The 12,372-nt window shown below is 40.1% G+C and overlaps 1 protein-coding gene across 2 annotated transcripts in view; it reads left to right on the top strand.

Annotated features, from left to right (window-relative positions):
* DGKQ (diacylglycerol kinase theta) overlaps positions 1-12,372 on the top strand; it is a 93,106-nt gene that overhangs the window by 57,477 nt on the left and 23,257 nt on the right. For both annotated transcript variants that reach the window (XM_040541906.1, XM_040541907.1), the window contains exons 10-15: positions 484-574; positions 2,501-2,555; positions 2,879-2,940; positions 3,202-3,352; positions 4,199-4,237; positions 5,413-5,528. In XM_040541906.1, the coding sequence (XP_040397840.1) occupies positions 484-574; positions 2,501-2,555; positions 2,879-2,940; positions 3,202-3,352; positions 4,199-4,237; positions 5,413-5,528 (514 nt within the window). The remainder of the gene's footprint in view (positions 1-483; positions 575-2,500; positions 2,556-2,878; positions 2,941-3,201; positions 3,353-4,198; positions 4,238-5,412; positions 5,529-12,372) is intronic.

A 12,372-nucleotide genomic window follows, 5' to 3' on the forward strand; every position in this document is an offset into this window, starting at 1 on the left:
TAAATAGGAAGAATTTAGTGCAACTTCTGATATGAGAGTAGAAGTAAAATTAAAGGAAAAAAAATCTGTTCCATTTACCACTAAGAGAATATACATTTTAAGCATACTTAGCAGTCAAAACAAGACTGTCTGATGACCTATTCATTTCTTGAAAGCCGTGGGATAAAATGTAAACACTTGGTCATTTTACTAATGTAACTGTATTGCCAAACTTTACCAAAGACCTGGTTTTAGTTGTGTGTATAGTAAGAAACTCATATGCAGTGCTACAGTTTTAATGACCAATTTCTTGAGAACTTGTATTGTGTCTTGTTCTTTGTCTGGTGTGGCTGAATTTGACATTAGACTCAGTGAGCATGTTTCTTCAGATAATACAAATTTCTTCCTAACTAACAGTAAATTTTCCATTTAGATAAAAAAAGGGTTAGGTCAAATGATTGTCCTAAAAAAAAAAAGAAAGAAGTATTTCTCTTTTCTGTCTAGGGTGGGAATGGCATACATTTCTCTACGAGTAAATAAGGAAAGCACTACGCAGAGTGTGATCAAAGAAGTGCTCCCCTTACTTGGAAGGCAGGTAAACACAAGATAATATGTGTGTCCACGTGCTACCTGAGTGACCCTGAAGTGGGATGTGCATGTTTTCCTCTGTAGAAAAAATACTGTCTGTCCATTTGATGTTAATATTGAGATTGTTAATTCCTGATAGTCTTTTGTGACTTCTATAAAACTTTCTGTGGTCTTGTTGGTGGACCTAGTTGCTCTGCACTGAAAGTTACCATCAGTCTTTCTGGATCAAGCAAATTTACTTGTAAAAGCACAGTGATTCTTAGTATGCAGTGTATTTTTTCTGGTTATATATGTCTTGAAATACTTAAAACACTGTTATATATAAATATATTGTTTATCTTGTTGGGAAACTTCATCAGCGGCTGTTAGGACAGTCACACTTGTCTATGCAAAGAAAAAATTGAGACTGAATGGCACCTGCATGGTTTACCATCTGCACTCCTTCCAGCCTTGTTGGAAAACAATTAGATACATCTTGTAATCTTGTAGATACATGTTTTCTGTGGAATATGATCTCTATTTAGTCTTCCTGTCTGTCCTATAGCTGGTGCCAAGATAGCATGACTTTTAGGAAACATGTTAGTAGAATTTTTAAGTGTGCCAAGGCACTGGCAGTCTGAATCAGACACACAGCTGTGGAGGCTTGAAACTGTAGTGTGTGCATTTTATTCAGGAGTTTGAGTTTGTGAGTAGACCAGTGGATCAGCTGTTTCCTTCCAGGGAACAGCCATGCTCACAGAGGGCGACCACCTTCTTCTGCAGTTACTTACAGGGCACTTTGAAGCATGCATGTGGCTAACTGTTTGGAGCAGGTAACTGTGGTCTTCATGTATACACTGTAGTGCATGCAGCTCGTTTTGCATCACGGGATGGTTCTAGGGTTTGGTTTCAGACCTTTTCTTAAGTACTAAGGAGCTTTAAACAAAACTTGGAAGGAAATTCTTGTCTGAAACCTTGTCTCATCTGAAAAAAAGAAACTGTTGAACAAGAAAGCTAGGTACCATGTTTGGAAAAGGTCTTCATATCCTTGTATTTGGGAAGCTGTTTTGCAGTTGTGAGAGACTTAATTCCTTGGACCCTTTGCAGTTTCTCTAATACTGATAGTTTTTAAAGGACTTTCTCCTTTGGCTGTATGAACATGCACATATAGGAAATCTCTTTTTTAATATTCAGAATTTATCTATTCTAAAGATCCTCCAAATAGCTCTCATCAAATTCCAGGTAAAGCAAATGTTGGCAGTTGACACCTTTAAAACCACACTTGCTTTTAACATCCATGCAAAGCAAGGTAATTTTTCCTTTGAATCTCAAGGCCTAAAATTAAGACTTCCTCAGTCCTGAGTGTCACATGTTTCCAGGATTGCAGTTATACTAGCAAGTGATTGAACTTTTGGCTTTTCTTTTCTGACTACAAGGGAATTGGATGTTCCCTGTGATGTAGCAGTACAATTTGGAGAAGTAACAGTGGCACACGAAGAGGGTTTCCTTCCATCAGTGCTGGTGGAATGCCCCAGGAGGTGAGGCCTGGTGAGCCTGGTTCCTGGCTGATCTTCTCAAATACCAGGTTCATTCCCCGTCCTACATGCTGGCTGTGGAAAGAACAGTGTGGAAATAGCCTAGCTGAGCTGTTGGTCACTGAAGGGGGGTAAAGTTAACCGTGCTTTGTGGGCATCATTTCTCCACAGAGCTGCTAGGAGACCTGTGTAATTAAGAGCACACGAGCCTGACACCACATGTGGGAAGCTGAATGTGTAAAATAAAGATCATTCCTGACTTGGGAGGAGTGGGATAGAGGAAGAACATTGGGATGGATTTTAAAATGTTTAATTTACCATGGTTTGTTTGTGCAGTGGATTCCGTAATACCAATGTAAACATCTGGCAAAACAGTGTATCATTTAGAAACTACATTTACACGTCCCATCTTTTGGCAGACGGAGTGCCTCCAGAATTTCAAATTGGTAGAAGTGCTTATGGGCAGTAAGCAAGGTAAGAGAAGGAGCATTGATTGACCAAAGGCACATCTGTAAGTGATCTTCTAGCACTTTCATTTTAACTTTTTTTTAAAGGGAGGGAGGTCTTTAAGAGCTGTGGACAAATTCAGACTGTGCAAAGCAACTTCATGGTCTTTCTTTGAATAATGAGTCTGCATGGTCCTTAATGATAGATGTGTGAAGAGTTGTGAATTTTCCCAACGTTTTGGCGTGTGTGTGTTTTTGTTGTTGGTTTGTTTGTTTGTTTTTTAAATTTAATTGAGCCTGATAATAACTCGCACTGTTTTCAAACATGGTTAATGTTCTTTCTATCTCTAGTTCAGCGCATGGTCTTGGACAGTCAGGAACTGATTCTTAACAGACTCAAGGACATCAGAAAGGTAAACATGAAAGAGAAACATGATCCCTTTTTTATAGCAAGTTGGGAGTCCCCCTTCTTAGAGAAAAAACAAGTATTCGGTTACACCCCCAGCTGGCTTATCTGTAGAGAAGCCAAGTGCTTGGACTGAAGTTTGTTTCTATTTATGATACTCTCTAGGCATAGATGACATGATAGCTAAGTTCAGAACTATTTGGGATTTTGTTTCATAATATCTTTTTGCCAAATGTCATCTCATTTTTTATTATTATTATTTTGGTAGACTTCAATACGTCAGATGAATCAAACAAGATTTTACGTAGTGGAAAACAGCAAGTCCATTGTACGAGTAAATTTGTTTATTGGTGGCCTTCCACCTCAGCTTTCTCCTGAAGAATACACAAATATTCTCAAGGATGAATTAACTATCAAAAGTAAGTAAACAGGTGCGCTTTGAGATCTATTCACCTGTACATAATTAAATGTAGTAGCATCTGTAGCTTCTTATTGTTTCTTTCATAATGTTTTTTGATGTCTTTTGAAGAATCAGTCTCTCATCTACTCTCATGGGAGCCTTTTTGTTTATTTTAGCATGTTGGTAGCTGCACAAGAGATGTGACAGCTTATTATTCAAATGATGATGTTACAGTACTGGAGTTATACGTGACTGTACAATATTTTTAGTGGAAAAACCGTTTTAAAAGTTAACTGAGCATACCTTACAGCATTCAAATTATGGCAGTGCAATCTAATTCCATATGCATGAATGTTCCTTACCTTTATTAATATCTGAACTTTTTGCATGAGCTATTGTCTATACTGTCCATGTGCACTGTCCCAGGTCACAGAGAAATAAGAGCTATGTGTGCATGCACATATGGACAAGCAGTCAGTGAAAAGAATTTATTTTCATTTTTCAAAGTGTAATTGATTTTTCATAATACTCTTTCAACCAACGTGTTGTATAAACGGTGTCAGGAATGCATCATCCTTTTTGTTTCAGGAAACGAAGTATTTTTCCCAATCTTTTATGTAACTTCAAGAGGAATTAAACTAAATGCCAGGAAGGGTACATAGCCACCTTTTACGAAAATCAGTTTAGCTTTTCTAACTTGCAAAGTAAACTTAGAAGAGGGAAAGTGTTAGCTGGAGGTTCTCCCTATATTTGTATAACTTTTAATATTTATTTATATTATATTTACGTAACTTTTAAAAATATTTTAAATATTTACTCTAAATGTACCCAAGGTTTTATGTGTTTATATTTTTACCCTTTGCAGCAAATGTAGTATCTGTGAGTCATGTTTATCAAGCACAAGGTAAGCAATAAGATTTTAAGTATTGCAAACAATGTCTATTTTCAAAACTACAGTCTAATACGAGAGGTTCTAAGCTCAGAGTATGTGAATCTTACTGCATAAGCAAAAAGCCATTTAGATAAAACATAACCCAATATATTTATGAAGAGCAGGGGATTAGTGTTACCTTATTAATAAAAGGTAGGCTTCATGCCACCTATGCAAGAAAGTGATGATAATCTGTCAGAGAAATGAGGTTTGAAATTGCACTTCAGCTGAATAGTGCTAACACCGCAGAACTCTTAAAAGCCCTTCAAATGCTCTCTCCTCATTTTGACTCTGAAACACAAAAATTCGGTGCTGCTCTCGAACTTGGTGGGACTGTTTTGTGGTCACTGTTTCTAGCACAACACTGAGCTGGGGTTCAGTGGCTGGAAATCTGAAGAAAATCAGTATACTCATCTCTGCATTCTTCCTTTGAATCTTCTGACTGGTTTTTGAGCTGTTGCTTTGCTTTTGCTGTATGAATGGTATTTCACTGAGGGCAGAGAAGCTGTAGGGCTGCTGAGAATCACCAAAGCAGTGCCTCTGTGAAGCGTTAGTGCAGCGGATAGGTGTGGGTCTGCATTTAGTACAGCTTACAAAGAAATGTCTGAGATTTCTCTTGTATACATTTGGGTGTCCCCTTCCCCTTCCCACCCCCATCTTCCAATACAGGACCTAAACTGACTTAAAGATGTTAAAATGATTCTCAGATCAGATCCTTGTATGTAGTAATTTGTGTTGAGATATTGTCAGTGAATTGAACTACTAGATTTTTAATAATGAGATAGAAAATGAAATTTGATAGCTTTGTCACTTGTATACCTTGAGAACAGCCTGTTAGGTATGATAAAGTGTATGGAAACAGATGATATTTCTGAAGTCCAAAGGAATTCTTAAATCTGTGTTAGTTTTCTATTGAAGTTCATTATGTACTTGAGACTTTTAACAAAAATCTGGGGTGTGTTTGGGGTATGAAGAAAGGCTTAAAAACAAAGCAAAATGCCCAATTAATTCACTGATAACCAACAACCACGAGTATTGTAGAGTAACGTTAACTGAAAGATATCCTAAGTAAACGTTTGCTGTGATTCAATATTGTTTATTTCCTATTAATAGAAAACATAAAAAATCATTCTAACACATCTTTACAGGTGCTGTTGTACTCGAAATTTCATGTTTTTCTGAAGCTGAAAGAATATATATGCTAGTTAAAGATACAACTGTCAATGACAAGCCTCTGAATGCTGTGGTGATTCCTGAAGTTATGGTAAGAGATGAGGTTGAACTTAAAATTGCATCTAAAAGAAAGAGCACTACCATCAACCTTTTTTTTCTTTTTTTTTTTTTCCCTGGAAATAAATAAAAAATGCATGTTGCTCAAGGAAGCCATACAATGAGTTTATATAACTAGTGTGATGAAGAAATAGTAATTGAGAGCTTGTACTTAATACATCTAGTATACTACCGTGACATAAGTCACTTGTCCTATTACTATTGAGTTGTGAAGAAGTGTGAGTACAGCACACTCAAGGAAGGGTGCAGAGACAGTAGCCAGGTTCTTTCCAGTGGTGACAAGAGGAAATGGGCAGAAACTGAGTATCAGGAATATCAGGAAGCACTTCGTTTCTGTGAGGGTGATGGAGAACTGGCACAAGTTGGTCAGAGAGGCTGTGGAGTTTCCAGCTTTGGAGGTCTTCTAAAGCTGCCTGGAAGTGGTCCTGGGCAACCTGCCCCAGGTGTCCCTGCTTAAGCAGGGGGTTGGACCAAATGACCTGCAGAGGTCCTTGGCAACCTCAACCAGTCTGTGATTCTGTGAAAGACATATAGATACCCTAGTGGGATGGAATGACTGACATAGTTGAGATATGCAGAGATACTGAGATATTGGTTTTAACATGACTGTGATGACTCAGTTAAAACATCTGACATCTGCCAGATGCTTTTGCCATACTTCCAGGATGCTACATTAACAATAATAATAATAAGAAATTGGTCATTAAAGAACTTCATGAAGTTGGGCGTGGGGTGAATTTTCATTCTTGGTTTAAAGGATGTGAGGCTGGTAGGGAAGAAGGAGCAGATACATCTTCCTTGGGGAGAGCAGTGTTACACAGTGGACCTTGATCACTTCTGAGTCTGCAAGAGTTTGAGTAAAGCACTTGCCTTGACTTCACTGCTGTGAAAAATACTTTCTTTTTTTCCTTGACTGGTAAAAATCAATCATTTTGTCGAAATCTGCACCTCATGCAGACGTTAGACTGTGCAAGAGTCCTTTCACAGTTTCAGGCTTGGTTCTAATTTATTATTTTTCATGGCTACAAACCACTTTGCTATGAATCACTTAGGTTTATAATAGGCTTCATGTTAATAAGGCAGATTCAGGGTGTGAAGAGGGAAATGGTTGATTGAACAAAATGTTTTTCAACCAGGATGATGTAGGTTCTGTCCAGAAGACAGGGTAGCCATAATTACTTTCTATTGACCTGTTGTGTATCTTGCAGTTACTCTTTCTGGAGTTTTATTATGGCAAATGAACTGAGAATCTTGATTTGACTTGTTCTTTAGAACTGCATAGAAGTATGAAAGCTTCACAAAATACATTATTAGTGAGAACTGCGAGACAACTTCAGGTGGGAGGGTGTCAAGTTCAATAGCGGGAGTAAGGCCATTAGTTGCATACTTAAATGCCAGCTTTTTTATTTAAAGAGTCCTATGCTTGTCAAAGTTTTCTGATGGGAATTTCGTTTTATAGATAAGCAGATACTAGTGGCAGTGCTTACGTTGAGCTTGCAATATTACAAACTATCCCTCCTCCAAAAAACTGAAAGACTTGTTCTTGTGTGTGCATGGGTATTATGTTTTTGTGAGATCATTAGAAACTAATCTCCCCTCCCATCTAGGTTTCAACACTTTTTATCAGAAATAGAATGAACAGAATGCAGAACAAAGATGGGAATGGTTTTGGATACTTGTTTCTGGTGGTTGTTTAGGTAAATATGTTATGAGCCTAGATGTGGTGTATTGGTGTGTGAAGTTGAACATATCCACTCTGCTGCTGATGTGTCTGGGTTTCTGGTTACATATGTTTGATGTGAGCTTTTTGATGCCAGCAAAATGTGGATAATGCAGTCTTTTACCTGATGCAAGATTAGAAACTCCATTTCAGGGGACTGATTGGATGAATTTCTAACATATAAGAAGGAGAAAGAGGCTGTACATCTGCACATACATTTTCTTTCCATTTCATCATGTATTGCTTATATCTCACTAAAATGAGCCAAGAGTTAATATGATATTTCAATTGTGGTTTGTCTGTGTCTAGGCCACGCAGCTTTTGCTGTTCTCTAATTACCCAGAGTAAACTGAAGAGTGATTGTTGACGCTGTTTTGGTAGCCGTTGGACTGAATGACCTTCTGAGGTCCTTTCCAACCTAGATTAATTCTATTATATTGTGATACTATTAGCTTTTGTTTATATAGTATGTACGTGATCATTTAAATGCAGCAACAGGAAATACTTGTACAAGAACTAAGCACAATATTAAACTTACACTCTTTTGACATTCCTCTTGTGGGAGAAGTACAAAGAAATTGGGTATGAAGTAATAATGTGTAGCCTTAGAAGGAGAACTGCTGATAAATCAAAGGCCACGGTGTTTTGGCTAATGGCTTTTTCAACTTCAAACAAACAAACAAAGCAAAACAACCCTTCTTAAAATCAATAGAAGTGTAGAAGTGAATTAGTGGTTAGCATCTGCATTATGTTTTGTTAGTCTGTCATTTTTCCAACATGTGATTTACTTGCTCTGGTTTTGGTACACCTTCAAAAGAGTTAGCCTGGTTCTATTCTGGCATGGTCACATCTGCCAGAAGCAATTAGCCCTCTTCTTATCTTTTCTGAAAAGTTTTAATACAGAATCAGTTTGATTCTGTACACAGAATACTGAATACAGAAGCAATTTGATAATTGCTTATTAGAAAGTCAACCAATTAGTGTGATCTGATGTTTCACTATCTTGGGCCTGCGAGAGTTTAATAAAATATGGTTTTGTTTCACAATATTTAAGTAAATGGATACTCTTTTTGTTACAGTGTGAAATAAATACAGTCTTATAAAGTCGATCTGCTGTTGTGTTTAAGGGGTACTTGGTTCCAGTCTTGGGCAGCACGGAAGGGTGGAAGGCAGCACAGCACTGAAGCACTGATTTGATAGCTAACTCACCAGAACGGTTTCTGTACCGTTTGCAGGCAAGGAGGTCATCAGACAGCTAGCTGTAACAAGCCAGTACCAGCACAGCAGGGGCAAGTGTTTGTGGCTGGACCTCTAATCCCACTTACCAGTGGAACGTGCTCTGATGAAAACCTAGCGTGGGGGGGAGGAAACCTGGTTGGGGGAGGAGGGAGAGGGTTCATTTCTATTGATCTCACAAAACATAATACCCATATTTGGGTTCCTTAACAGAATTAGAAAGAAATTTCAGAGTTACCCAAGTGGGTGAAACCTTCCATTTCAATCATTTGTACTAATTCTTCACAGACGTGTCTGCTTAAAAGCATGATAGTTTAATCACCGTCTTAGCCAAAACACAATGAAAGGTTACTTTCCACCCTTCTGCCACCTCCCCAGTTCCCCCAAAAGTCAAGAAATGGTTCCTGGAGGACCTGCTGTGTGGACAGAGCTGCCTCTCCAGCTGCTTTGACAGACCTTGCACGTCATTCTTCATCGGGTGCAGTGCTTCCTTTATGGCTGGGGGAGTCTTGTACGGGAGAGTCACAAGCCCTTGCACATGGGAGATGCTGCAGACAGCCTGCTTGTAAATGTTAAATTTACGTGTTGCTTAGAGATCTCCATCGTTCCTGGAAACAGCTCACCACCCTGGAAGATACGCCGTAATTGTCGTGCTGGCGGGCCCGTGGCACAGAACGCCTTGTTCTCTGTTGTCATTAGATGTGATTACACAGTGCACACAACAGAGGGGGGATTAGCGTGAGCAATAAATATCCTGCCCCAGCCTGCAGCCACGTTGAGCTAATCCTGACAAATTAAGCAATGCACAGTGACTGTCAGAGTGCCTAAATCACACGTCCTCCATTAGCTGGCTCTGAGAAACACGCAGTAAATTCCTTCCTGAACTCCAGCCAACACAAAGCCCCTCTGCAGACCTCGCTTCTCCAGCTGAGTGTGGAAGTCAAGACCAAAGGGGGCAGGGAGTCCTCGGGTGGTGAGTCACACCTCCCCTTCTCAGAGTGTCCCTGCAGGGCTTTAAGGGACCAGGAAAAACTCTGCAGCATCAGAGTGCTGTCCTGCAGCCATCTAGCAGAGGGGCCCGAGCCTTTTAGACATCAGCAGAGCAGTCCTGCTCTGCTGTACCAGCCTGGAAGCTTGTTCTCCTGGAATTTTTAACCCATACCAAAAAGTGATTGTTTTCTTAGAGATTGGTCCTTTCAGGGTTTTTTGCTTCTTACTCTTTTAACCGTGAGTGGTGAGAAGCAAGTTAAATGTAAGGGTAAGCACACTTGAGAGGGCTTCTGCCCTTTCTAGGATACTTTGTTTAGTCTACATGGGTTCTTTCAGTCCTAAACGATTATAATTAAGGGATTTACATTAGAAAATACTTGAGCGAAGATGGTTTTTTAGTGGTAGGACTATTCAGTTTACACTACATGCAGATTTTTTTTAATTCCAGGCATCCTTTGCAGCTGGTTGAGACTCTTAGTAGCACTTAGGGTAAATGTTTCACTTTTTTTTATTTTTTGTACGGTATTGACATTTGGCAACTAGGAAATTTAGATGGCAGTTTTGTGGAAACTGTAAATACATATTTGCAACAACATATACTTGATTGGGTAAGATCTTACACACTTTGCAAAACACAGCTGTGCTTTTGACTGTCTTGAGATTTACCATGTCTCAAAAATCAGCGTGGTTCCCTGAAGTTCTTTGTGAATTATTTTAGTTGCTTGGGTTTAGAACCAATATGTAGAACTTGTCTGTAAAAGCGAGTAATATAACCATGTGATTAAAGTGTCACTTTAAATGTCTACAACCAGTATTTTTTAAAGAATTGATTTCCTAAGAAAGAGAAGGTAATCAAACACTCTTGTCTGCATTCTAGTAGAGTATTTGTTTGGCGTAAGCTTTGGACTGGTTTCTTTTCTCTCGTTCTTTTATTGTTAAAGTTTTTATTTACTTTGAACTGCAGAGCTGGTTTTTTTTCCTGTTTTTTCATTCACCTTCTCCCCCCAACCTCCTCGTTTTATAAAATCCCACAAGTATCTGGGCATTGGACCAAGCCTGAGGTCTCAGATAGCATGTACTGTTCAGAAAGTTAAAATGACTGGAGATCAAATTTAAGTAGTAAAAAAGAAGCTTTGATGAGGAAGAGATGGGAAGTGGTCAGGTGGTAATGCAGGGCAGAGCAGAAGCTGGAAGAAGGAGTGTAGGAAGGGAACAATTATCCAGTGGGAAGCGGCGTTTCCTTTCAGCGCTGCTCCGCCTTTGGTTGCTGGCAGGATTTTCAAAGGAGTATTCATAACGGGATGTGGCAGATGACAGTGCGTTAGCTGATGGAGTAACAAGGAGGGCTGTACTGAAAAGCCAGAGCTTCGCTTGCTCTTTTTATTAATGGCTGTGATGGCTTGAGGGGAGGAAGTCTACCCCTCTCTTTGGGATGTGTGGATCCTTGAGCTGCTGACCTTACAATTCAAGAAGTACTTCCTTCTGGTGACAGTGGCATGCATTGTTTTGCTTAGACTTCCGCTGCTGGCTACAAATACCCTTCCCATGTACATAACAGAAATGAACATATCACCCTTTTTGTACGTTGCACACACTTGAGGAAGTGCTTCCCCTCTTCCAGCGAAGCCTGAATGTGGAGGCAGGGGGTGTTTTGGCTTAGCAGCCTCCACAGTGTGGCATGAGGGTAGTGCCTCGGGAGAGCTTTCTCCTGAGGTTGTCTGCTCTTGTTGTCCTAGCATGGTTAAGGGTTGTCTGTCCTTGCACGGTCAGCAGTGCCACCTTTGTCTTGGCAGTTTCTGTTCCACCAGCAGCTAGAAACTGCTGGGGCTCTCCTGGCTTGCTGTCAGCAAAAATATCCTTGTTTGACTTAATTTTTTGGAGTAAACATAAGCATATTCAAACCGGATGTCTCCGCTTAGCTGAATCTAAACCAGGAGGAAGGAGGGGGCAAGAGGAGATACGTATTTCTCTTCTGTCAGCCTTCTTACCTGCTCACCTTCTACTGGTGTGTTTTGTGCTTACCAGTCATGGCTGATGAAAGAGGATATTTCTCAGGCAGGCAGTGACACAGAGGAGAGATTTTTATGCAGCTGCAGGTATCTTAACACAGGGGGTCAGTGCCCAGCCCTTTCAGGAAAGCACAGTTTGAGGAAATCTCTTGGATATTGGGACACCCCGAGCTATTGTCTAAGCCAGCTGACACATAGACAGTGATGTGGGGTATCTCAACATTCAACATTAGATGCCAGTTTGCTTCCCCAGTTACTCGATTACATATCCTGATTTCTCTGTCCTGAGAATTGGTTCGCACCCCTGGTGGTTACGTACAGCCATCAGCTGAGGCACGATCTCCTCCCCTCTGTAGCTGTTGGTATCTCTTTGCATGTTTGTAAGCTGCTGTCATGCTGCTGCTTCTCCACCCCCTGAATCATTCTTGTCTAAATTGCCTTATATTTAGCACAGTTGTTCTTTTCCCTGAATCCATCCTGTCAGCTGCATGAGGAATTGCTGTTCTCTGAATGCAGTCCAATTTGTAAATACAAATTACCATTACTTAGGGATTGTGGCAAATGTTTCTGTTTTGAAGCACACTTGTTGAAATGGCCAACAGACTTTTTTTAAGCTGTACCTGCCTCATAGCACAGTAAAAACCCTAAACCCTGTGACAGGATGAATAAAAGGTGCCTTAGAGCTTTGTGGTCTGTCTAGAGTCATTTACAAATCGTGTTACAGGATGGTTGAAGGGCCAGCTGAAGACCAGCCTGGGGGGATGTTTCTGCTGATTGTGCCCCTGTGGTGAGTTGGCTGTCCCAGGAGATCCCTGGTGTGCCACCTGAAGGGACTTCCCTCAGAGTGGCTCCTGGAAGGGCAG

Source organism: Cygnus olor, chromosome Z, assembly GCF_009769625.2.
Source record: "Cygnus olor isolate bCygOlo1 chromosome Z, bCygOlo1.pri.v2, whole genome shotgun sequence".
NCBI lineage: Eukaryota > Metazoa > Chordata > Aves > Anseriformes > Anatidae > Cygnus > Cygnus olor.